Here is a 26,496-nt window from a genome sequence, read left to right as displayed (position 1 = left end):
GGAAACTAATTGTCTTCGAGGAAGAAATGGGGTTTGAAAAAAATCCCGAAAGAGGTGGATTGGCGATCAGTTAAATGTTTGTTGACATTAAATTGAAGAAAAACAACAGTAGAACTCAGGGCTATGTTAGTGAAAATAAGAGGATTCCCACACTCACAATGCAAAGGGAACTCAAGGGATTGGGACTGAACAGCTGAGTAGCCATAAGAAAACCACTAATCAGTGAGGGTAATTGGATAAAAATGAATGCAACATTGGATGGAAATAAATATTGTGACATTGCAGAAACTTATCGGAACAATGCCACAGCAAATGTTGATGTAATCTCTAATATTTCATTAGACTAAAGGTAGTCTAATGAAATATTGTGTGTGTGACCTTTAATGTCTACTTTATTTGTTTTTTTTTGGCCAGGCAGTTTATGTTAATCCGCTGTAGGTAAAACAGATGAGAGGTGAAGTTCTTTCTGATTAATGGGAACCCTTGAGAGCCCCACAAGGAACCCTGCAGGTCCCTGGACACTAGTTTGAGTGCCACAAAAATAGGTCACCTTTGTTAATACTTATGTGTTGAAGAACAGATGAGGCTCCAAGCCAAAACTATTCTCAGACGTCTGGACCCAAATCCAAATATGGATCCATTCAGGATGCTAAAATTGGGAAAATCTGAAACATTAACCTTGAAATAATAATAATTAAAAAAGTCTGCATCACACACAAACATCTCTGAATACTTGGTTTGTTAATTTAATGCTCACACACAGTACAGCATACACATAAGATCCCCTTTAGATCTCACAAACACAAAAGCAAACAGTTAAATACATAATGTTTAGCACCAGCATAGAGTACTGATTTATTCAGCTTTCTCTAGAACTCTTATTCATAGTGATTCTCATAATAAAACACCATTGTTTGATCTCACTAGGCATGGCTTACATGTAATATCTTTACAGCAGCATTCACTTACAAAGGTTAATTGATTAAAAAAGGATGCATACTGTACACCCAAAGTGGTATACAAAAGCAATATTATATTATATACCCATTTACATGACCGCTAAGGTTTCCTCAGTGTGGAATTGAAGGGTGTCGTGTCTTTTGACGACTTCTGTATCAACACTGTGGCTTAATTTAAAAAGGACAGAAAAAGAAACAAAGAACAGACATATATAATTTAAAACAAAGACATGAAGAGGAGAAACAAATATATCACATTCACTAGGATCTCATCTGCTTTATATACTGCATTTTCACAAGGGAGCTACAGTCTGTCTAAGCCATTGTTTTGTTTTGCGTTACTGTTCTATATCAGATTTGTACCAAAAAAATGAGAAATTAAATGGGAACAATAATTTTTTTGTTATACAGTAATGTCATAAAATACTATCAAAGTGACTTACTAAACCTGTCAGTCAAGATCAGTGTAGTATTTAATGCACCATTTAGTTATAGATATGTTTTTAGCTCAGTGAAAACAAGTAAATAAGATCCTGTTAGAGACTAAATTTCTCAACCAATGGCCTACTTTTAATGATTACATATGAAGTGTATGAAGGATGTATATCTCACAGTCTTATGGTTGTAGTTCAAGATCTGTGCCAAAAGTAGAGCAAGTAAGAAAAGAGAAAGGAGAGAAATTGTGATTATCTCTATATGACATCATCAACAGCTATTAAGGTGGTTCAAATGGTTACATCTGGTGTCTGTGAGCCAATGGGAAGAGAGGAAGATCTCCAGGTGTGAGGGGTGCTAGTCTAACTATGACTTTAAGCACAACTTCTTTTGGCTTTATGTAGAGTTTTAGTCAATTCTTTGGCTGTCAGGTTGATTTGGTTCATTCTCAGGGCATAATTTTGTAGAAATCTAACAGCTGAACGAATATGATGTACATAAGTGACAGTTTTGTGTTAGCACTAAGCTGGATCTTGCTGTTGTTAAATCTAAATGTTATGGAGTCACCAAAGACTGAAGAAATACTGTAACAGTTAAATTATAATAATTCCCTCAATGTGTGTCTGTCTTGAATTTTTAATTTAATTATGTAATTATACTTAAATCCATAGCAAAAATAGGAGCTAAGTATGCTATACTTGCTTCAGTCTTACAGTATAGAAGCAACAATGATGCACCTCATGATGTTGGAGATTTTTCTTCCCACCGGATCATAGATGTGACCCCCCTCTCACGTGTTCAGCTTGATTCTAAATAGGAGACAGAGTTCAGAACTTAGTCTGCTTTAGTTTGTCGATGTGGTAGCAAAGCTTCAAGGCCGGCCCGAGCTTCAGTCCGAGGTACTTCATGATCATGTCACTCTTTAGGAGTAACAAGGCGTTTCCGTCTATCTCCTGAGGGAAGCAGAAGTTTATGCTGAAATCAATAAGGTTCATTGTAAATCAGCAACATAAAGAGGCGATACGCCAGGAAACCAACTGACTCACGTGTTTCCTGAAAACATCTGCATGAGGACCGAGAGCCTGGGGATCTGCATCCCTGATGAACCAAACAACATCCTCCACAGACCACGTGGATGGGTCTTTATTGGGTGGAGCCTTGGACTCCTGGGACTCTGGAGGTGAGTTATAACCTCCAGGGAGATTAAAAAGAGAGATTTACTTTAGAGTCTCAAGAAAATTGAGGTCACTGAAAATCATGTTTTTGTCTTTTAATGATCTCTCACCTGCCCTGTTGGTCTCTGGAAAAGTGTTAGGACTGGTGGATGACTGCCTACACATGCTCATGGATGTTGAGCTGTTGGAGAACTGCTGTGAGGAACGAAACCCGTAGGAGGACTTTGGAGAGTATGACGAGCTTATGGAGCTGAAAGCTGAATCTCCAGGGTCAACAGAGTAGCGTTTGCCATCTGACTGGTCAACGTGGTAGTTCTCAGTCATAGATGTCTCAGCTAAAGACAAGATGAAGACACAATCTATGTGAATTCAGTGTATCTGTTTACATCTGTGCAACCTTGACTTTTGAGGCAGACTTTAGAGGTACCATCTGACTGGTAGGATCCACCGCTGTGCTGCTTGATGGGCTGATCACTGAAGAGGTTTTCACAGTGCAGGCTGCGACAGAGCTTCTTCAGAAAACGCAGGACATAGTCAATGCTGTTCACCACAGGGAGGCTCAGAAGATGCTGCTTCCCATCAAATGTTGCTGGAAAAGTGAAAACGGGGTCCAGTTTACACTCATTTTCTTACAAATCTGGCCAACAAATCTTTACAAATATTTAATTTTCCATCTCAATCCCACCTCAGCAGTATCCCTAAGTGGTAAAGAAACTATTCAATATTGCACAACACCTGATATTTTTTCTCCTCCGTAGCCTTGTGTGAGGAGGGTAAACACCGTTTTCTGCTGGAAGGCGCTGTCGATACAGCCTTGGACGGCCTGCTGCAGCACCACGGAGGGTCTGTCGGGTCCGAAGTGGTCGGGGAGCTGCTGGATCTTCTTCCTGTCCAGGTTGGGACCTGTGTTGGCCTGCTTGTTGATGTAGATACAGACTGACACAGGAAAAGTACAAAGAGAGGTAGAATCTGTAAAAATCCCTTGTGGTGAATTTTGTGATATTTTAGTCTTTAGGTCAATCCATACGGGGAAAAAGTCTATTTTTGGTACCTGTAAGCACCTGGGGTGTGGCAGAGTGGGGGATGGTGGCTGCATCCTGAGGAATGGAGCTCATATCGGGCTCAGGAGTGCTGCTGGGTGGAGAAATAGCCAGTGGTGTCATCACCATTCTGGGTTTGAGCTGGAAAGGAAAAGTTTTGTATTGGTGTACATATTATTTATTCATGCATGCTAAATAAAGTAGTATGTATGAATATGTAAAGTACAAGACTGAATAAAAAGTTCCTTTTTTATCATTTTCATCTGTAGATGACTGAATGGTCCTACTAAATTTAATCACAGCAGTAAATTTCTCTCATTAAAAATCAGAAGGGCATGGAGGCTGTATTTGTGTGTATGCGTGTCTGTGTACACATGCATTTTTAAACACGCTGCACCAACACACTACATCTCATCCCCGTTTCCTCCCCATCTGGCTGACCTTGAAGCCCGGCTTTCTCCCCCTCTTCTTCGGCACTTTGAGGGGAGGGAGCGATTCAGGGTAACGGTTAGGAAAATCCATCTTGGCAACATTGCGGAGTGGGGGTCTCCCTCTCTTCCTGCCCGGTATCTTCCCCGACTGGCTGGGGATGAAAGAGGGAGCCACTGCAGCTGATTGCATGTCACTGTTGTTGCTGTCTGATTTCTGTGCCGTTGCAGCAGGTACACTCATTTGGAGCTGGAGACAAAGGAAACAACTGCTCAGCTCAAGGGAAAACACATTAAAACCGGCACTTTACCTCCACATTAATCCTCCTCAGCTCCTCAGTGGCTGCATACTAGACAGCAGCATTAGCATCAATTTAGAGAAGGTATAGAGGAAGCAGAGTGGATTAAAGAGGAAAGGTGTGTGAAAGCAGCACTTGGGCACTAAGAAACTACACAATCTGAGCATTACAGTTAGAGGAGCAGTATTTAACATAGCACCACAAGAACCAAACACCACAAAAGGCAGCCATGCATGATCTGTGAAGGAAACAGCACCTCCACACTTTACTGATAACACACCAATAAACCTGAGAGAGGGAAGGGGGTGACTACCTACCTGCTATCTTCTAATATGAAGCCTAAAAGCCTAGACCTTTTGCCTCAAAACCCAGAAGCCTAAAGGCTGCTATCAAGCTAAGTCCCTCACAATGCATGAAAAGCCATCTTTCTCTTGTTGTATGCGGCTTTTTCCTCGTCCCCTTTTAGTGAACACACTGCTGCCACTGCTGCTGCCGCCGCCGCTGCTGCTCAGCACACAGGCTGCAGACATCTCATTAGACTAATGCATTCAGCAGTGGCAGAGGGAGGGGGAAATTGACTTCACCATGGCTACACAGCTATGATTTACCATTATGATGACAGCTTCCACCCTAATGTTAAAGAAAAAGAAGAGGAATGTGGTGCATCTTTCATGCAGCAACACAACTAACCAGAAACAATGATTTGCAGCTTAAATCTTTCAAATCTATCCTATTTTAAGGACATTTGTCAAAGGATAGAGTATGTAAACAAACAATTACTGGCTGTACTCACCATCCAAAACAGATGTGGGGATGTGGAGTATCCCTACGCTCTGTACTGTGCTTCCTATAGTTCCTCTTGCCACCAATAGCAGAGCACGGATCTCAAAGCAAGGCGGATTCCACTGTAATACTGTATATATATGTGTGTGTGTGTGTACAACAGCCTCAGACAGACAGTGAGCGAGTGACAGTATGTGTGCGTCTGTGTGTGCATTAAAGATAAAGGGGGAGGGGGTGGGGGCTCCTCTGTTGTCATGGCAACAAGCCTGTAAGCCCTATAACACCCTGACAGTTGTGAGCCATGTTTTGTCTGCAACTCCAGCTCAGTACTGCTGTGAAGGAGCAGCCACACTGAGTTCCTGCTCTTAATTATTAGGAAAAATATATTGTATGCTATCAATAAATAAGTTTCAGTGATTAGCTGGTGAATTGTTTTGTGTATTCATCTGCCAACTATTTAGCTAATCAGAAGATAAGTGTAGTCTATTTCATATTAAAATGACAAACATTTGCTAGTTCGTTCATTCATTCATTCATTCATTCATTCATTCATTCATTCATTCATTCATTTTCCATACCCACTTTATCCTGATCAGGGTTGCCAGGGTACTGAAGCCTTTCCAAGCTATCATGTGAGAAATGGGCGGATAGATTACTTGTCCATCTCATATCCGACACAGGCATCTGACACCATTCAGGCCAACAGTCATTCCGACAGTCGATTCATAATCATTTTACTTTAATTAATTTTTCAGTATTGTAAAATATTTCATGTGATATTTAAATCCTTTAGCAAGTTAGTGTAAAAACTTTCAGGCATTAATTCATTTTCTGTACTGATTAATCCAACTAAAGGTTGCAGGGAAGCTGGAACCTATCCCAGCAATTAACAGGCGAGAGGCAGGATACACCTTGGACAGGTCGCCAGTCGCAGAGAGTAAAAACTTTTTTACTTTTTTTTTTCTCACAAAAAAGAGGCAACAATACCTTATTGTGGATCTTTTGACTTACAAAAGAAAAATCTTATTTTTCTTCTTGCAACATTACTAATTTTTAAATGTAACCCCATAATGTTGTATAAAGCTGTTCGTTGTTCAAAAATATATATTGTAATTAAGTATTCTGTAGCATTTATATATATATATATACACTAGAGTATTTTCAAACATGGTAGAAATCCACAGATTACCCAGATGACCAGGAGCAGTGGAGTAGTGCAAATATGACCAAGATTTTATTTTATTTTATTTTATTTAGCTCTATACAGACAGACAGATAGATAGATAGATAGATAGATAGATAGATAGATAGATAGATAGATAGATAGATAGATAGATAGATAGATAGATAGATAGATAGATAGATAGATAGATAGATAGATAGATAGAAGAATTATTATAATCATAATTGTTATTATTATTTTCATTTTTGTTATAACTATTAATCATACACTTCCTTTCTCTGTATTTTCTTACATTTGATTCATCCTTTGCTTGATTTTATTATTTATATTTTTATCTTTAAATTTAAATGTTTATTCCTTAGATGAATGTGAATCATATAACAGAGTTATGTTTGTCTTATGAATATGACTTTTTGTACTGTAATGCTAAATGAGTGATTTTATACTGCATGTATGACAAAAAGCAGCTCATAACGTCAAAGATCTGTTGCCCCCTGCTGGCTGAAATCGAGATGCACTTCCGTTTTACGGCTTTGTTAATAAAGTTTTATTAACGTGACTTGAAACCAAGATGGCGGCGTGCATACCGCTGTCTGTAAAGATGTCACCCTCAACGCTAGTGGGTTTTAGTTATGTTTTGAGGGAGCAACTTTGTTCCAGACAACGGTTAAAACCTTTGACAGAGCTCTGCAGACAAGGTTAGACGAGTTTTCGTGAGTTTGACCTGTTTGTTCGTGAGTCTGATAATAATTTATGTGTAAAGCTCAATAGTCATACTTTCAGAGCCATTTTAAACTCGTGTTCATTTTTACATTCATGTACAAACATGTACATATAGATGTTGTCCAAATGTACCTTGTTTTGGGACAGTTTTTTTCTGTTGAGTCAGCTGCCAGGCTTGTTCCTTTCTTATCTTTTGTTTTATCCCTCATGAGAGTCATTATTTCAGCCAAGTATCAAATTGAAAACGATTTTATGTTGGTCTTAAAACTACTTGAATGAAATAAATGACCGTGACTGTGTGTCGGTTTGATCCGTGAGGTTATTCGGTGGCAGCGGGACAGACGGCGGAGGACAGCAGCGCTGCTGGGTTCAGCGGTCCCCTGGATCACTACAACGGGCTGATCGGAGGCGGGAGCCTGCGAGAGGATGAGCATCAGAAAGAGGTGCTACAGAGACTGGACCAGCTGCACAAAACCCTGAGAGGATACAGCAACGCACCCACATCCATCTTTTCCATGGTAAAGATGTTGCATGTCCTGATTACGATTATTTTTGCCTTCTCTCTTTAATTGCAAATAGAATGCGTTAATATGAAATGATGCCACCTCATCTTTAAAGCACAACTTTTTTCTTTGTCACCAAGTAAACAGTCAAAAAATAGTTTTTCAAACATAGCACTTATTTTTCACACCTTTAGTGTGTGTGCTGTCTTCACTCACACCTGTACCAATATTCAGCAAGGCCCCCAAAATTTGGACCCTGATTCAATTTGTGTCATACTTACTTAAGAAAACATATTCAAGTTACTATTTTGTTATTTTTGGAGACTTAAATCTTTTTTTTACCTTGTTGGTTAACTTTTGCAAGGAATAAGCACATGAAATCTGGCATAAAATGAGTGGGTTCCCCCCTAAGTGATGCTTTTGCAGGGCTTTGCTGCAGCTGTCATCAGTAGGTTTGTGTTTGTTGATCTTTCGGTCTTTAGCTTTGTCTTCAGTGAGGTGAAATGCAGCTTAACAGAGTTTAGATCATGTCTATTACCCAATTACTTTAGAATATTTAATTTATTTACCTTCTAAAATGTCCTGGATTGTTTTCTCTGAAGGGTATTTCTTTTACTGTGGAGTGTGTCCAATTCTTAACCAGAATATGTACCTTCTATCTTGCACTTCTAAGAATTTTTTTCTCTTTTATCTTGGTCTCTTTCAGTTTTTTACAAAACCAAAGCCTCCAAAAGGTTACTACATCTATGGCGATGTAGGTATGAGAAATCCTGTAACAGAGCTGCACATCTGACTTTTATTGTTTTTACTATTGTTATTATAATTTCTGGCTGATGATCGTTGTTGTTTCAGGCACAGGGAAAACTATGGTGATGGACTTGTTTTATTCACATGTGGAGACTGAAAAGAAAAAGAGGGTTCATTTTCACGGTTTCATGCTGGACGTGCACAAAAGTGAGTGCAGTTCATGGTACAATTGAATTTTACAAAATGTGGAATAATAGTCTCCAGCTTTAGACTTTGTTTCTTTTGGAGTGAAGGCATAAATTGATTAAGAAATAAATGACTTTCTTTAAAAATATATGAAGTGCATAGCAGATGCATGCTTCGACAACAGTAGAGAGAAGGATATAAAAGTAAGGCTAAACTTGGCTTTTTTTTCAATCTTTAGGGATCCATCGGCTCAAACAGAGCATGCCCAAAAGGAAAGCAGGGAAAATGGCCAAATCTTATGACCCCATTGCTCCAGTTGCTGAGGAGATCAGTGAGGAGGCTTGTCTGTTGTGCTTCGATGAGTTTCAGGTAGTTTCACAAGTTTTTAAAGAAACAGTTGGAGTCATTTTTTTCATCTCTGGACAACAATCATATTCTTGTGCTGTACTTGTTGTTTTCAAACACTCGTTTCAGGTCACTGACATCGCTGACGCCATGATTCTCAAGCAGCTTTTTGAGAACCTGTTTCTTAAAGGTGTTGTTGTCGTGGCCACCTCTAATCGCCCCCCTGAAGGTAATCAGTACGTTCTGTGTTAAACAACATTTTCAAATATGTTTGTCTTTAATCTGCATAAAACAGCACATGTCAAAGAAATGCTTTAAAACTCGGCTTTCTTGAGAAGTACAAGTGAAATCTTTTATAATGGAAATGTGGTGAGATCTGATATATTATCAGGTTTAGGTAGGTATTTATGATTTAAAATGAAAGCTGTCTGCATTTTGTTATGTGAAAACATATTAAAATATGCATTACTGTCATAAAAATGTGCAAAACTTGTGCCTGCTTTTGTTATTGTCATTTGAGGTTTTAGGAGATTTTTACAAATAGAAATTAAACTAAAATAAATTAACAGCAAAATTAAAAATCTTTTGTATTTTCTCCTTCTAGACTTGTATAAAAACGGACTCCAGAGAGTCAACTTTGTGCCTTTTATTGCCGTGTTGCAGGTAAGAAGGAAGAAAAAAATCTCTTTTCCTGTGCGCAACAAGCATATTAAAATATCAGAAAATGGCTCCTCCCTCTCCTGCAGAAATATTGCCAAACTCTTCCCCTGGATTCTGGGATTGACTATCGCAAACAGAACAAGCCTTCTGCTGGGAAACTCTACTTTCTGTAAGACATTTTTCTTTTGTAAGACAAACACTAGAATTTGTTTAAAGCAAACTCTTGTTTTCCTGCTGGTTTCCTGTTTCTTCTGTGGTAGCTCCAGTGAGCCAGATGTAGAAGCAACTATAGATAAGATGTTTGACGAGTTGGCTTTTAAACAGAATGACAGTAAGTGAATATTTAAATTTTACCAAAATCTGCAGCTCTGCCAGGTTTCATAGACCTTAGCTTAATGTTTTCTTTTTCTTTATACAGTCACACGACCAAGAGTTTTAAATGTTCACAATAGAAAAGTCCGTCTGAACAAAGCGTGTGGGACCATCGCAGACTGTACGTTTGACGAGCTTTGTGACAGAGTAAGTCTCTGACTGTAAATTTATTACTCAATGCATCACCAGTGCTTCATATTACAGTTAATATTGGATTTTTCTTTCATTTACAGTGGTCATGTGTTTTAAAAATGTAGTGATTGTTTCATTTTCATTGTTTTATGACACATCAGGTTTTAAACTCAGTTGTCAACATAGTAAAATCAGGTTTGGAAACCATTGCAATATGACAGAAACTGATGCTGATTATTTTCATTTATTAAACAACGGCAGCAAATACAGTAATTAAGAAAATGTTTATATATATATATATATATATATATATATATATATATATATATATATATATATATATATATATATATATATATATATATATATATATATCAAGTCAAGTCAAAGAGGTTTATTTGTCACATGCACAGTTATACATAGTACAATTGTACAGTGAAATGTGTATTCTGTACCTGCATCCTTTAAGAACAGAAAGAATAAGCTAAATATTTATAAAATAGAATAAAAATAGAATAGAATAAAAAGATAAATCTTTTTTTCTTTTAAATAAGATAAAAGAATAGCAGCATACTTATGCATATTTACATACATATTTACATGTGCAAATAGGAGTGAGAAGTGGCTTTTGTTTTGTTCAGTGCTCAGAGTTGAGCAAGCGGACAGCCAGGGGGAAGAAACTCTTCTTCAGCCTCTCAGTCTTAGTCCTCAGGCAGCGGAAGCGCCGGCCTGATGGCAGTGGAGAGAAGAGAGAGTGTGCGGGGTGGCTGGGCTGACTGAGGATCCTCTTACCCCTTGACCTGCAACATTCCACATAAATGTCCTGCAGGTTGGGGAGAGTTGTTCTGGTGGTCCGCTCAGCTGCTCGGACCACCCTTTTTAGGGCCAAGAGGTCCTGCTTTGTGCAGTTCCCCATCCACGTGGTGATGCTCCCACACAGGATGCTCTCAATGGTGCAGGTGTTCTTGAGCACCCTGAGAGGGAGCTTAGAGTCTCTCAGTCGTCTGAGGAGGAACAGACGCTGCAGAGTCCAGGTCAGGTCTTGTGATATGGTCACTTCCAGGTACCTGAAAGTGTCCACACGTTCCACCTCAGAGCCACTGATGAGGAGTGGATGGAGGCTCCTCTGCTGTTTCCTGAAGTCCACTATCAGCTCTTTTGTTTTGCTGACATTTAACAGGAGATGGTTCTCCTGGCACCAGACCTCCAGGTGGGAGACCTCCCTCCTGTAGGCAGTCTCGTCGTTGTGGGAGATCAGTCCTACAACCGCTGTGTCGTCAGCAAACTTTATGATGACATTTGAGTCTGAAGTGGCCTCACAGTCATGAGTGTATAGTGAGTACAGCAGGGGGCTGAGCACACAGCCCTGGGGGGATCCTGTGTTGAGGGTGAGGGGAGATGAGGAGTGGTGTCCCAGCCTAACCACCTGTGGTCGTCCGGTCAGGAAGCTGTGGACCCACCTGCATAGTGAAGGATTCACTCTTAGGTCATACAGCTTTGACACTAGTCTGGAGGGGACTATGGTATTAAATGCTGAGCTGTAATCAACAAACAGCACTCTCACATAGTTCCCCTTACCAGTGTCCACATGGGAGAGGGTCTTGTGGAGGAGGAGGGCTATGGCGTCGTCTATCCATATCTATCCGTATCTATCCGTATCTATCCATATAGATGGATACGGATAGATATATATATATATAGATATATAGATATATAGATATATATATAGATATATACATATATACATATATATATATATATATATATATATATATATATATAGATAGATAGATAGATAGATAGATAGATAGATAGATATATATATATATATATATATATATATATATATATATATATATATATATATATATATATATATATATATATATATATATAGATAGATAAAAAGTGATAAAACTAAAAGTGGTTGAAAAAATAAAGACAAAACAATAAATAACTAAAAATGAAACCTTTTTAAATAAATCTTATGTCTTAATTACATTCTTTCACAGTGTGGTCAGGAATACCAGTCCAATTAAATCCTGTTGTGAGGCTCAGACATATGAGCCAAAATCCATATCTCTATATTTCTGGACTAAATAAATATCAGTATTTGATACAGATTGGTGTCAATGTTCGACTTTCACCCCATGATGTCACATGTACTTTAAATTAATATATTAAATTACATCACCTTTCCTGTTTTTTTTTTTATTTTTATAATTTTGCCCATAACCTTTCACCTATATTCTAGTTTTGTTTTCTTATTATTTTTACATTAGAATAGCAGAAAGCTTTATTTCCTCTTGGTCTTAGCCACATTCCCGTCGGTGCTGCTCTCACTGAACTGTAGTGAGGCAGAAATGGATCTTCGAACACAGTTGGTGCTACTTTAGAGAGAAAATTTCCATCGTGGTCTGAAGAGCTCTCAGTCACTAAATCTAGTTATGTTTGTTACATGTGGGCGTCAGCTGTTTGCTTTAGCTTGCAGCTGCAGGTCGACAAAAAGTTTTAGGTTAAGATCAAATCAGCAGGCATGAAACATTCAGCTTATTTGGTAAAAGTAAGTTACACTGAAGAATTCTGTGTTTTGCATCTACTGCTCTGGCTGTGGCTCATCATTTGCAGGTTCAACCACCAACTTTAAACTTGAAACACTAAAAAATCCTGACGTGTGAACTTTGAGGAAACAAACACACTGACCTACTGCTGCAAGTCTGTCTGTAACATTCAGTAATCAGTCTGGATATTGCATTCACCAGTTTTAACTTATTTAACATATCAAATAAATCTAGATTAATTCACACTTTTTTTTTTTTTTATCTTTTTGTTGTCTTCAGGCATTTATCACTGAAGTCTTGGTTCAGTTTTTTTAGACATGAAATTGAATTGTAACAACTTAGAGTGGTGTGGTTTGAAAATAAACTTTGTGACACTTCCAGCCTTTAGGAGCCAGCGACTACCTGGAAATGTCCAAGCTGTTTGACACCATCTTCATTCGACACATTCCTCTGCTGACACTTAACAAGAAAACTCAAGCCCGGCGGCTCATTACTCTCATAGACACCCTCTACGACCATAAGGTACGCTGCAGCCCTTTGTGAGCACATGGTACCTTTTCGATGAGAATTTGGTGATAAATCTTTTTGTTTCAGGTTCGGGTGGTGATTCTCGCAGATCACCCGCTGGAGGATATTTTTGTCCATGATGGGGATCACAGTCACGATGAGAGCCACATCCTGATGGATGATCTGGGGCTGAAAAGGGTGAGAGTTGCGACTCTGTTTTTAAAAACTTAACCAGTTTCTCATGAGAGGAGATGAGTCTGAAACGTCCTTTAAATGATTTGTGGCATCTCCACCTTTGTGTATTCTGGTTCAGAGAGATTTGCCAAATATATGACCTGGAATGTTATTTCTGTAATGAATTGTGCCCATTTGATTGGCGTCTGTATTTAAAGCAGTCCATCTTACCATGATGACATAGCTTCCTCTGTCTGAGTAAACAATAATATTTTTTTATTAAACAGGAAGAGGCCAGCAGTCTGTCCATCTTCAGCGGGGAAGAGGAGAAATTTGCCTTCCAGCGGACAATTTCTCGACTCACAGAGATGCAGACAGAAGAGTATTGGTTAGAGGGGGACAGAAGCTCAAAACCTTAGGCGTAACCCTTGGAAAGACGACCACACTACTCCATGAACTGTATTTATACCTGCCAAAAACACCCTAAAATAAGCACTACTCATACTCAAACTGGACAAAGCCAACGGGACTGCTCAGCAGTTAATGTGCAAATATTGTACATATAATAAGTATTGGCATCTAAGGACCTTTTATCATTTTACTGTAACTGCACCTTATGGATGGATTTTAAGATGAACTCTGGGGTGTCATATTGTTTTTAAGTCGGTGTCATAATGAGGTCCAATGTGGAAATCTGATGGACAACTTTTGGAATTGGAGACCTAGAAGATTTTTTGGAGATTCAAGGCATGGATTAGTCAGATCTGTTTTTAACAGAGGAAATGATATGGGAAAAATCATTTTAATGAGATGTAAATGATTTTCAAAAATCTTTGGGATTAACGGTGATTTCTGTTCATGCTGCTTGTCAGAGACTGGTCATTTACATCTGACCTGATTCTAAAGTTGCTTCAGTTTTCTGAAAAGATGAAATATAAATACATCCATATCTTAATATATGCTTTATATATTTTATATTTATTTATTTATATTACTTCCAATGATGCTCTTTTGTAGCTGCCTACACAATCGAAACACTTGTTCGTTGATATTTGTTTGCATTTAAACAGGGTGATATGCTTAAGCTTGGAAAACAAAGAGCACTGCGTGGGAAGTGAAAGTGAGAAAACACTTTTAAGTTTAATCTCCCGCACACAGAACGAAGCTGTGGTGCAAACAGACAGCTGGTGGTATTATTTTAAATTAAATGTATTATCACTGAACATTCAAAACAGACATATTAGAGAGAAACAGTGTTGTGACAAGAGCATTTTTTTGGAGGTAGTTTTTTTCTGTTTCAAGCCTCTGGAAATTCCTCCATGAATGAAAATGCAGGAGGTCCACTTCAAGATGCAAACCAAAGGTAACATATTAACATAAAGATCTAACATTGGCCTGTGTCACACTTTGTGGGAAGAGAAGAGCGTGAACAGGCTATGTTGTGGCTCATATCAGAAATGTATAATATGCCAAACATGATGGAGACAGTATTATGGTATGGCTGCTAACACATCTAGGTCACTGTTGCTTACTGATGCGTCTGCTGATAAAGGGGTGAAATCTAAAGCGGTTCAAAGAAAAGAGGTGATGACTAAACGTGCCGTGAAACTGAATGAGGAGCCTCTGTGGATGATGAAACTGTTTTATACATAATTATGCAAATTTCTAAAGGTTTTGTGCACATATTTTCTTTCTGTTAAAGTTTTGATTTTACAGTTTTATTTTCTTCTATACATTTTTAAATGCTGGTTCAGGGTCTGTACATCGTTGCAGTTCTGAATTTTCTACATTTGCTCTTCTGCAGACATTTTTTTATTTACTTTTTGATTAGTACATTTTAGAATGAGAATGTGATAATCATGTACCCCAAAGGGAAACTGGTGTTTCAGATGTAAGAAAATAATATACAATTTGCATAAAATTTAAAAAAGAAATGAGACCACATAAAAGGCAGATCCATTATGTTTTACAGAAATTCACTGGGAGAGTAATTCTACAGATTGCAGCAGACCTGAAGAAGCCTCTGACTGAAGGCACAATGCTGCCTTTTTTTTAAACGTGTAGAGGTTATATGGTGTTGTTCATAACAATTTATTATTATTATTATTTTATATCTATCACTTTGCTCAGTTTATTCCAGTCTGTGCCTCTGATGCAGCAGATCAAACTGGGTGCAAAAGGAAACACTGCACTACAAGCTAATTTGAGCATCGCAGCAATGCAGCATCTTGAGCTTCCTCAAAAAGTAGTCTATTTTTCCTTTATAGACAGCCACAGTATATTGCATTTTGAGTACATGCAAGCACCCAGGTATCTATAGTCCACTTTTATCCCCGAATAAAAATATGTTTGCTTTATTTCCAGTCTTCGACAGTTCTCGCCTTTTTTCTTCTTCAACTTCAGGATGTAATGACTGTCCCACACCATGCCATAGAACGGTCAATCCCTCTTCTCGGCTTTCTGTCCGCCACTGACACGCCCCACAACTGCAGAGTCCTCGGAGTATTTCTGCAGATGTTGAGGCTTAACCTTGCACAGAAAGCCAGATGTGTACAGGGGGCCCACCTGGTCAGGTAAAGAAAAGGATGTATACAGGACTAGAAGCATGTGGATTATTTGAACATATAGACTAGTTTGAGATTCGCATTTAGAAAAGGTTGGTATTTTTACACCACTAATTAATAAATGAATATGCAGGTTCTGTGTCATTTATAGTGTGAAAGACTTTTATTTAAAAAAAGGTCTCAAATTACTGGAACATCACAAACTCATGGTAATATTAAAGGTGATGTCATCGGCCAGCGGACATCTCCACACTGTCTCTTTAATGTGAGCGCAGTCCAGGGGGCAGGATCGGGTTGATTTTTTTTTTTTTTTTTTATCTTCTCTGTGACTCGGAGCCTTTGCGCCAACAGCAGCAGCAGCAGATTGAATGAAGTGTCTTTGCAGGCTGCCGACCACACGGAGGACACCGTACTGGCTTGCTCAGGATGCCAGAGATGTACAGCCAGAATGCATCAGTATTTTTCAGCTCATCGTAGGGCGGATTTTAGCCTCACCACGTCTCCTTTCCAGGCCGGACTTAAGAAGCTACGGGGCCTCGAGGAACCTCCTCTCCGCCTTCATGGTATCTGGAAAGCAGCGATCTGCTCCGGCGACTGTCAGCTCCCCTGAGCGGGTGATTAAGAACTTGGGGGAAAAGGAAATGGTCAAGATGGCAGCTGTGTACAGAATGATGAAGCTGTGATGTGTTGGCAGCAAATGAAGTGTTTTTAATTTCTTTTGTCAGGCGGGACGCGAGCGCGTGTGAGGGAACGCTGTTTGGATTCCTTTAAGATTCTCTCGACTCTTAGTGTCTTTCTTTACCACATTTAGCTAAATTGCAGTCCATGTTTGCAGGGTGTGGGCTGTGCACGACAAAAGGCAATGTTTTCTTAATGCTGGTCAGCCCGATCGGCGCTCTGTGCTGCGGATAGACAGATAAACGGACGGAGGGACACGTGCTGGGACTTGGCTGCAGGCTGCGTATTTGCATATCGTGCATAGTAAATATAAAGTCCCTGAAGCCTGAACACTACATTGATGGAATGCGATCAGAATGATTTTATAACCTTCAGTGCAAATACCGAGATATTGCGATTAACATGGCCGAGGCACTACGTAACTCCAAAGAGCCTCCCCTAAACATCGAGATCGATCCGGATTTCGAGCCCCAGAAGCGCCCACGATCCTGCACTTGGCCCTTGCCCCGTCCGGAGTCCGGTGCGGGTAAACCCGGGGCGAATGACACTGACGTAATCCCCGAAGAGGAGGATGATGAGAGCGGGAGCGCGGAGAACGGCGCTGCACAGAAAGCCAGCGGTGTCACATTTAAAGAGCCGAGCAGCAGCAGCTCCATCTCCCAGCCGGTGGAGGTCCAGCGCGGCCCCTGCAAAGAGGAGGCCGCCGACGGCTCGCCTTCCTCCGCGCAGACCCCTGGCGCGGCTCTGTGCGGCTCTGCCTCCCAGCAGCTGAGGAAGTCATCCGCCCGCAGAAATGCCTGGGGCAACTACTCCTATGCAGACCTCATCACCCAAGCCATCGAGAGCTCCCCCGAGAAAAGACTGACCTTGTCCCAAATATATGACTGGATGGTGAGGTCTGTGCCATATTTCAAGGACAAAGGCGACAGCAATAGCTCTGCTGGCTGGAAGGTGAGCACATGACGGTGCTGTCATCACAACAAAGACCACACTGTGGTCATGTAAAGACGCGCAATGCACACATGGTTATTGTTAATGCAAAGATAGAGGTGGGTCCAAGCACAAATTGCATTTATAGGATGAATTTAGATCTTTTATCAGACATAACAGATAGCATTTTTATGTCTGAACAGGGACAATTTTTTAATATCAAGAATACGCATGAAAGTCTTGAATCAAAACAAACAATGCAAAATAAATTTCACCTACATACAAACTGTTCATAGTGCAGCACAACAGCATCACTAGGGCCCTGCTTCTGTTTGATTTTCAGGATTAGTGTGGCCTTAACCAAACCAATTCATCTGTCATAGAATCAAGTCTGATGAAAGCTTTGAGCTTTGCAGGATTTAGATGGAGGGGAGGGAAATAGGTTTGTAATCCTGCACCACTGTGGCAAGCTGATTCTAGGGAGCTGCTTCTTGACTCAAATTACTGTAAGGGGTTAATGTGTTATTTCCAACCTCCTCATGATGGTTGATATGTTGATCAGAAAAAATCTGAGATATGAAATATGAGTGCATAGTGGACCAAATTGATGCTAATCACTGATTAATCTGCACAGAATCAGCTGGTTACTTAATTCTTTAGATTAGTGGAGGTCAGTTTTCATTCATGTTTGGATGCTCATTTGCTGCCAGATGTGTTTGGTGGCCGCACACAGGCGCTGGTTGGATAAGGAAAGGGTTAATGTTCGGGTTTCACTTGTGCTGACATCAGCATATCTCAGGAGAAGCTTTGTAGTTGTGTGATATGAAGCAATCAGCATGAGGGTGGCCATCCGCACGAGGTACCAAACATCCTCACTATGTTCGGGATGGGACAGTAAGGTTGTAAATTCAGACCTGGAGCACATCTGGTACCCTTCAGCAAGTTGGAATAAAATCAAATTCTGTGGTTTTATCTGTAGCTGCAAACATGAGCTTGTGTGCTCTTCATTGTTTGTATCTTGTGAATTCAATCCTAAATATTCAGCCTTCATATATATAGACGACCAGCAGCTCAGCCCCAGCATGTGCCACACTCTCTTTTTCATGTGGCGTGGGCACACAAATCAATCAGCTGACTATAAATTATGTAGGTCAATGTGTAGCAGTGTGAGAGGAGCTCAGTGTTTCTCTTTGGATCTGGCTCTGGCTAAACTGGCATTGCTCCAGTCCCCGCTCAGAACGAGGCTTTGCTCAAAGGGTGCTGCAGCACTGCTGTGGCTGTGTGGGGGATGGGAAGGCAGAAGTTTGCTCTTTGTTATTTATCTTTTACATGCAGCTTGGCTCATACTGTACGTACCTGTGGAGTTTCTCTTAAGCTTAACGCACCACCTCCTCTATCTTGAAGAAGCAGGGTTGGTAGTTTTTCTTGCAGTATAAAAATGTTGGCTTTGCAAAATAATATAAAAAAAAAATAGACCTGGTTGCTTTGTTTTTAACCAAAATTAGTTCATACAGTCTGCATGCAGGAGGCAGATGAAATAAAAGAAACTGATGTCAAGCAAAACTCTGGTTCTGGTTTACATAACTTGATTTACTACTTTGGCCAATTTTGTGGTTGTACATCAGCTAGTCAAATCCAATACAGCAACACCACAATTTACAGCTTCATAAATGACCACACTGTGGGGTCATGGCCACCTCAGCCAAAACTTGTCACAAAGGTTTATTTGTTGCAGTGCTGCCATTAGATTGAACATGGCAGGTGTGGTCATTGTGTTCTCTGCTTGTACTTCATGGGAAGAAGAACATCTTGTGAGATGTGACTTTGCTTTTTTTTAACTGAAGAACTTCTGACATGATGGTTGCATCGTCTCACTTGCTGAATCTGCATCAGGCCTGACTCTGAACTGGCTTCTGCTGGATACAATTTTTTGACAATACCACTGACGCTGGGTCAGCGATATTATCTTGGTCCTGCAATACATATGTTTCATTACATATAGCAGTGATGTTAATGCTTTAATGCACAACACACTGCTACCTTGCTCTAGGAGAGACCTTAAGTATAGACATATTTAAATATTATGTTAGAACAGAAGAAAAAAATGTAGTTTATTTAAGCATCAACCTCTGTATGCTCATATTTGTCGAAAGGGCCAAATGCAATTCTACATCACTTGGCATCAGAGTACTGGTGGTTCAGTAAACTGCATGACTTAAAGCTTGAATGAAACAAAAAGTTAATCAGTGTGATTTTTGTTTGCAGCATGACTAAAGCTGAAATCAGTTTAGCATAATTTGGTTGAAATACTTGGAAATCAAGTCAGTTTATTTATAAAGCACTTTTGAAATGACACTTTAGTGGCTGAATTGCTTAAGTAAGAATTAGATTGCGTTACTCAAACTGAGCATATATTGGTTATTATATTGTTAACCTTCACATTTGTTTAGCAATTCCACATAGTCCTCATCTGCATCAAGATCCGTGTGAAAACAATACTTCAGATTTGGAAGGATCCTGAACATTTCATATTGTTTATCACAAAGATCTTAAAAACTGGAAATGATGCTGAAAGTGGTTTTTTTTAACCTAACTAATGACAGTAGCTATTAGTGTTTCCACTCTGGATGCAGCAGAAATCAAAAGAACATATTCACAAATTTTTATTTGCGAGTGTCATGTGTTTTGTTGTTGAAAGAGAAAATTGTGTATTTTCATTAACTTATTATTGGAATTGGCTTGAATCACGGGCTCTGCGAGTTAGTCCACTGGTTCGTTGTGGTTTGGAGGGAAACTTCATCAAATGTTTGAGTCAGCTACCCCTGCTGTGTATCTAGTGTTTCATTAGTTTAATGAGCTAAGAGAAGGATTTAAATAGGACCTCGGTTTACCCAAGTTAATTGAAGATTAAGAAAATGATCCTGAACTTTCTGCCAGTGAAGTTAGCCTGTGGGTTGCAGTGATCACTGCAGTTTCTTCTTCTCTTACTGACGTGTGGTGGGCTGGGTGTGCAGGCTCCAGCTGTTTAATTTTGTACATGCTTGGGAACATCTCCAGGGAAATCCCTGTAGACCTTTTTGAGCAGCCAGAAATAGGTCACGTTGTGAGGTGCAAAGAAGATTTGTCTGTTAGAAGTCACTGCGGTGTTGGAGCTGTTTGCCCTTTGTGACATTATTAGTCTCATAATATTCTCAAATCTCAACAGTTAAATAAGTTAAAACAGTTGTGTTGTGAAATGCACTAAAAATTGGTCAAAACATTTTTCAGAAACCAATTTTACATTGAAGGATGGATATAGTTTCTGACACATGTTTAACATTCAACAGCTTTTCTGGCGTCCACTGTCTGGTCTATATAATTACTTGGGTAATCTTAATTTGGTAAAGTAAAAGCAAAAAAAAAACAGACATAAGGGAAATATAAAATGGAAAACCAAAGTTGTGTAAGCAGACACTAAAGCATATATAACACCTACCAGTTACAAATATAAAAACACATGATAAAATTTAAAGAAAAGAAAGAACTCAGAATCAGTATTATTTATATGTACGTATTGATATCTGCCCTCTAAATAACTTTGTAGTCAGTCATGTGAAGTCATCTGCTTCTAATATTATACTTTTTTTAAGTTATTAAGAAACAAATTATGATCAACTGTGTTAAATGTTTTTTCTAGATTTAAAAATATTCCAACCATTATTCAAAATAGTCATATTTATCTATCTATCCATCTATATGTTATTGATATATATATATATATATATATATATATATATATATACATATATATTTGTACTTTAAAAAAAGTTAGTCTGGTGGTAGTTATTATCCTTCAGGCCTCACTAAATAAAATAAGGGATTATACATTTGCTGTATTTTCTGTACATGTGCTTTAATAAATCTGAAGCAAAAACCCGTAAAATTTTTACATTAATTCTAAAAGCAGATAAAATGTAACCAACTAAACTGATGTCACAGAATTATTAAACTTGGTCATTTACGTATTAAGTAAACTGATTGTGTGAACCTTTGCTTCAGTCTTGAACATGAGCATGGAGGGATTTTAGCCCATTCTTTGTACATAATAGCCTATTTTCTGGGACGCTGGTCCTTTTCCTCAAATAAATGGCTTGTTTTAGGTCCTTCTGCAACATTTCTATGTGATTATGATCAGGTTTTTGACTTGGCACTTCCAAAAAATGGACTTTGCTCTCTCTGAGCAATTTTATTTATACAACAACCTTGCAAAAAACAATCTGGACCTCTTTTTACAATTAAAGTCTTAAAATTGGTTGATAAATCATTTGCTGATATCTTAGGGGAGTATAATACCTAATAGTTTTCAGTCTAGCTTCCATCATTGGCAGTAAAAACAGTTGCCAGTAACCTGTTGATATAGGACGATCCAGAGCTTGCCATGTATTGGTGCCACATGATTTTAATTCCACATTTAACCATAGATCCTAATATTTTAGATAATCGGCTCAGGCAGTTGTTGGGGTTGTCAAGAACTACTCTTAAAAGTCTCTTACCAGAAATTTCTGGAGGTTAATTCTCAGTAAAAGTTTTTAATTTTGTTTCCTTATCTGAACATTTGTTCTCTGGTGTTCCCCAGGGTTCTGCTCTAGTCCCACTACCGTTTGCTGTGTTCTTGCTACCTTTGGGTCATACAAGAAGTGGTTTGAAACTACAGATCCTTTTTTGTCATGAAAGTCTGTGGTGGTGTAACCCACTATTAACAGACAAGTGATATACAGTTGTGTTTCTAAAGAGGTATCATCTGAGCTGCATAATGTCTATAAAAGATTGGATGGCTCTGACACTTTATTTAACTAAACACAGATAACACAAAGGTGCTTGTTTATGTTCTAGCGGATTTTCTGTACAAGGAGGAGTTTTTTTCTGTCTTCTTCTTTGAACCTACTTTGTGCAGGAGTAAAAGCCTGGATCAGCTTGTAAATGGCTTAGTTTGCTGCTGTTTTTTTTTTTTTATCAGTATAAAAATGTTGCTAAAGTCACACCAGCTGTATCCTTAGCAGAGAAGGAAATGATTGACCATAGTTTTATATCTGTTAGTTTTGATCATTGTAATTTCACTTGTATGAAGAGTGCATCTCTAAAATGCCTATAAATGGTCCAGAATACAAAGACATCCAGAAGATTACATATAATGCCATCTTTATGTCTTTATGCTGAGTCCCCATCATGTTCAGAATCCAGTTTTTAACTTATATGGAAAAAACAGTCTTTTATGGTAAAGCTCCTGCATATAAAAACACTTATAGGTCATCTGATCAGTGTTAGTTGGTTGGTCTTCAATTTTGGCCGAGAACAAGTGGATGCCGTGTTTTGAGGTAGTTGCCCCTAACCTTTAGGGTTCTTTCTAATTGGCCTTCAGATCAACGAACAATACTGTTTAAAGTGTCTTTTGTTCAGTTGTGTTGTTTATCATGTCATGTTTGTATCTGATTGCTTTTTTTCCTGTTAATTGTATTTTGTTTTCTCTTTCTGCCGCATTTAGTCACATTTGTTCTTAAAAAATGGCCAAAACATAAAAATAGCTTTATATCAAACTAAGAAAATCATCTTCTGTCACGTATATTTGAATCAAATATAAACAATAATGATTTTATTCCTTTATTCTTTTGTTTTCCCCCCCAGAATTCCATCCGACACAATCTGTCCCTCCATAGTCGCTTTGTGAAAGTCCAGAATGAAGGAACAGGGAAAAGTTCCTGGTGGATGGTCAATCCAGAAGGTGGAAAAGGAGGCAAAGCCCCCCGACGAAGAGCTGTTTCAATGGATAACAGTAAGTACATCAAAGGAGCTCGGGGACGTGCCACCAAGAAGAAAGCCTCTCTGCAGGCCGCACAGGACGGCAGCTCTGAGAGCTCCTCAAGTCTCTCCAAATGGACGGGGAGTCCCACCTCCCGAAGCAGTGATGAGCTGGATGCCTGGACAGACTTCCGATCCCGGACCAATTCTAATGCCAGCACACTCAGCGGCCGTCTTTCTCCAATCCTTGCTAATCTCGAGTTGGATGAGGTGCCTGATGATGATTCTCCTCTTTCCCCGATGCTGTACTCCAGCCCCAGCAGCATGTCCCCGTCCACGGGCCCCACAGGGCTCTCTGACCTGGCAGGTACCATGAATCTTAACGACGGGCTTTCAGACAACCTGATGGATGATCTTTTAGACAACATTAGCCTGACAGCATCCCAGCAGCCTCCTCCTGGAGAGGAAGACACTGGAGCCAACGGCCAGGGGAGCTCAGTGTTTACCTTCAGCTGCTCAGGAAGTGGTCTAGGTAGTCCGTCTGGCAGCTATGGGTCAAATCCTATTTTCAGCCCGCCGTCTATCACAAGCTTGCGGCAGTCGCCCATGCAGACCATCCAGGAGAACAAGCAGACCACTTTCACGTGCATTTCACACTTCAGTGACCACCACACCCTGCAGGATCTGCTGAGCCTGGACTCCCACAGCCATGTCATGCTCACCCAGTCCGACCCTCTGATGTCACAGGCCAGCACCGCCATCACCCTACAGAACTCACGCCGAAACGCCATGCTGCTCCGCAAAGACCACATGGTGGTGAACCACACAAGTGCAGGCCAGGCCCAAAGCTCTTCAGTGCCTGGTTGGCAAGCTGGCTTGTCAACCTCTGACAATGATGCTGGCCACCCCGATGCCAAGCCACCACACCTGAAGTCTCCCGGCAAAAACGCCTCTATGCAGCTCAGCTCTGGCTTGTCTGGCCAGGACCGCTTTTCTGCCGAACTGGACCTTGACATGTTCAACGGCAGTCTGGAGTGCGACATGGACTCAATCATTCGCAATGAACTGATGGATGCAGATTGCCTGGACCTGAGCTTCGATGCTCGCCTCACCTCCACCCAGAACACCAACAGGAATTCAGGAAGCTTCTCCACCTCGAAGCAGACATCCTCTCAAAAGTGGGTGCAAAGCTGAGAAGCAGCCAGCATGAATTAATAAAACAAATGGGGCTGGGGATGTAAATTTGGGTTCATTGTTCTTCATTCTGCAAATAGAGGGGGAAAAGTGTGTAAAAGTGTATTTATGTAGTATTTTCTTCCATTAATTTTAATGTGAGGCATTAAGTTCAGTACTGTATTTAAGTGTCTGAGACACAGAATGGTGTCTTCGCTACGAAGAAAAAAAAAAGAGAAATCTTTAAAAATATTAATGCCTGGATGTTAGGAACAACAGTACTGACTCAAATGAAAGTACAGGACATCTCGGTGAAACTAAATGGAAAGCATCAACTCATGTTAGTCTCAGGGAATCGCTCATATCACCAAGTGATAACGCAAAACTGAAGATGATTAAGTTTCCATCCTGCTCTCTCTCGCTCTCTCCTTTCACTCCCTTTCATAACTAAACCAATCTTTTTGCCAAACCAGTCGTCAGGCCTTTTGTTGGTTGACGGCCTGTTTACAGAAAAAGCTGCAGAGAATGTTGCATCATCACATTCAAGTGGAGGATACTTGATGAGCTTTGTTTTTGTTTTTAAATGTTTCTTTGAGAAGACGTCGCCTAAGTGAACAGCCCTTCATTTCCCCGTCGATGCACCAAGTCACACACACCAAATATCAGTCTGTTACATACGTTATCAAGACATGAACTGATCATTGTGTGGTTTTTGTACGTTATTTTTTTTTAAGCAAACCCTGTGATTTTAGTGACATTACTGTGAATTTTGTTCCTTCTGAAGAGGTGCATCACTGAAGTATTGACAAATTATGTTTCTGCTGCAGATTCCTGTTCACCATTTTCCATCCTCTTCATCTTCTACTTACCACTCTATATACAGACATTAGGTTGAAATTAGGGACATGATTTAGCTCAACTTTGCACCACCAACCTAATAAATCTTTAGAACTTTTTGAATTAAAATAACCACTCTTGAGCACTGTATTGCAAATCATTCATTAAAAGGAGTTCTTGGTGCTATAAATATGAAGATAGCAGGGAGTGGCTGCAGATGGAGCGGCGTTTGTAGCCTCTCCCTCGTTATCAGCACTATAGCAGGTGCTCGGGAAAATGTTTTCAACCTTGTCAGATGAAAGTGTGGTACTTTAGAGCCATTTTTTTTGCCATTAAAGAAAAAAAGTATTTTAAATCTTGCCAATTTTTTTTTTCTGCATTTAAGATAAGTGGATATAAAGGATATTCAGTGTGTAGCTATTAGGAACCAGTGTTTATAAGGGTTTAAGAAAAAATAATTCAGCACAGTTTTTGTAGGAACAGCAGCATAATTGATTTTAAGTTTACTATTTTATTATGTTTTAAGAACTGTAAGCAGATATTGTCCTTTTTGCCAAATTAAACCATTTAAAATGACATTTTTCTTTATTCATTTAAGTTTGCCGTTCTGCCCTTTTCCCTGGATTTTTAGTGGATTACAGCTGTACAAAAGCACTTTTTATACTCTATTCAGATTAGTCTACATTTGACCATTCATCAGAATACAAAGTTTACATTCAGCATTAGTGACGTCTAAATTTTTGCACATCTTGCTTAACTTTTTTTTTATCCCCCCCAAAAAAGAGAAAAATCTGTATGACCATGCTTCCAAATAAAATTTCTGTTGCCCCTTGTTGGTGACTTAAAGCTTTTCTCTTACATTAACTCTGAGGAAATCTCACTGCCAATATCCACATTTTATTTGTTCTGCTTGCTCATACAAAAAAAAAAAAAAAAAAAAAAAAAAAGAGCCATGGAGTTGACATTGCCAGTTGTAATTCTTATCTATCTTTTTGTATAATATAATCAGAAATGGTGCATGTAAATAAAGCTTAAGAATACTGAAAATCTGGAGTTTTTCATGTACATTTTTCCTGTTTCCATCCCAATAGGAATTGCACAGCTACAGACTTGCCTCTGCAGAGCACCTTGAAGGTGATTTGCTATTGGATAATCACATCACAAGCTAAGAACCAATCGTACACTGTATCCAAGAGGCATTGACCTGCTGAGATTAAGTTCTGGTTTTTGAATATGGGTGCTGCTGAGGTGGGCGCTTCTCAACAACTGACCTGCAGGGTCTGATTTGACATTTTAATACCACATGTTAGAAATTTTTTTACTTTGG

At 39.4% G+C, this 26,496-nt stretch overlaps 3 protein-coding genes across 5 annotated transcripts; 2 read left to right on the top strand and 1 right to left on the bottom strand.

Moving 5' to 3' along the window:
- Positions 1–391: 391 nt before the first annotated feature.
- LOC121631495 (sex comb on midleg-like protein 4) lies at positions 392–5,321 on the bottom strand. 2 transcript variants are annotated; one of them, XM_041972472.1, is made up of 8 exons: positions 5,130–5,321; positions 4,051–4,287; positions 3,621–3,750; positions 3,305–3,505; positions 2,997–3,158; positions 2,680–2,904; positions 2,441–2,589; positions 392–2,347 (listed from the first exon to the last, which is right to left on the bottom strand). In XM_041972472.1, exons 1-8 carry the CDS (start codon positions 5,130–5,132, stop codon positions 2,222–2,224), a joined length of 1,233 nt encoding a protein of 410 aa, XP_041828406.1. In that variant the 5' UTR covers positions 5,133–5,321; the 3' UTR covers positions 392–2,221. The 2 variants fall into 2 exon arrangements, with proteins under 2 accessions (XP_041828406.1, XP_041828407.1); XM_041972473.1 differs by lacking the exon at positions 5,130–5,321 and adding an exon at positions 4,654–4,840 and having other exon boundaries at positions 415–2,347.
- Positions 5,322–6,867: 1,546 nt separating this feature from the next.
- On the top strand, positions 6,868–15,822 carry afg1la (AFG1 like ATPase a). Of its 2 annotated transcripts, none has more exons than XM_041972467.1 (13): positions 6,868–7,000; positions 7,344–7,543; positions 8,235–8,282; positions 8,428–8,482; positions 8,700–8,830; positions 8,936–9,035; positions 9,411–9,469; positions 9,553–9,635; positions 9,727–9,797; positions 9,885–9,985; positions 12,913–13,053; positions 13,126–13,236; positions 13,500–15,822. In XM_041972467.1, the coding sequence occupies exons 1-13, from the start codon at positions 6,874–6,876 to the stop codon at positions 13,629–13,631; spliced, it is 1,359 nt and encodes a 452-aa protein (XP_041828401.1). In that variant the 5' UTR covers positions 6,868–6,873; the 3' UTR covers positions 13,632–15,822. The 2 variants fall into 2 exon arrangements, with proteins under 2 accessions (XP_041828401.1, XP_041828400.1); XM_041972466.1 differs by having other exon boundaries at positions 8,235–8,286; positions 8,381–8,482; positions 13,500–15,821.
- Positions 15,823–16,126: 304 nt separating this feature from the next.
- On the top strand, positions 16,127–25,743 carry foxo3a (forkhead box O3A). Its single transcript, XM_041972458.1, has 2 exons — positions 16,127–17,405; positions 23,046–25,743. The coding sequence occupies exons 1-2, from the start codon at positions 16,857–16,859 to the stop codon at positions 24,351–24,353; spliced, it is 1,857 nt and encodes a 618-aa protein (XP_041828392.1). The 5' UTR covers positions 16,127–16,856; the 3' UTR covers positions 24,354–25,743.
- Positions 25,744–26,496: the final 753 nt, after the last annotated feature.

Source organism: Melanotaenia boesemani, chromosome 20 (assembly GCF_017639745.1).
Source record: "Melanotaenia boesemani isolate fMelBoe1 chromosome 20, fMelBoe1.pri, whole genome shotgun sequence".
NCBI classification, from domain to species: domain Eukaryota; kingdom Metazoa; phylum Chordata; class Actinopteri; order Atheriniformes; family Melanotaeniidae; genus Melanotaenia; species Melanotaenia boesemani.
Note: the sequence above shows the minus strand (reverse complement) of the source record. Positions and strands in the feature narration are given on the sequence as shown.

Excerpts from the sequence above, each read along its gene's own strand:
- afg1la (XM_041972466.1), top strand. The coding sequence starts at position 6,874 with ATGGCGGCGTGCATACCGCTGTCTGTAAAGATGTCACCCTCAACGCTA. Across the intron at positions 8,287-8,380 it reads CTACATCTATGGCGATGTAG|GCACAGGGAAAACTATGGTG; the intron begins GTATGAGAAATC and ends TTGTTGTTTCAG. Across the intron at positions 8,831-8,935 it reads TGTGCTTCGATGAGTTTCAG|GTCACTGACATCGCTGACGC; the intron begins GTAGTTTCACAA and ends CACTCGTTTCAG.
- LOC121631495 (XM_041972472.1), bottom strand. Across the intron at positions 2,905-2,996 it reads TGGATCCTACCAGTCAGATG|CTGAGACATCTATGACTGAG; the intron begins GTACCTCTAAAG and ends TCTTGTCTTTAG. Across the intron at positions 2,590-2,679 it reads TCCAGAGACCAACAGGGCAG|GAGGTTATAACTCACCTCCA; the intron begins GTGAGAGATCAT and ends TTAATCTCCCTG.
- foxo3a (XM_041972458.1), top strand. The coding sequence starts at position 16,857 with ATGGCCGAGGCACTACGTAACTCCAAAGAGCCTCCCCTAAACATCGAG. Across the intron at positions 17,406-23,045 it reads ATAGCTCTGCTGGCTGGAAG|AATTCCATCCGACACAATCT; the intron begins GTGAGCACATGA and ends TTTCCCCCCCAG.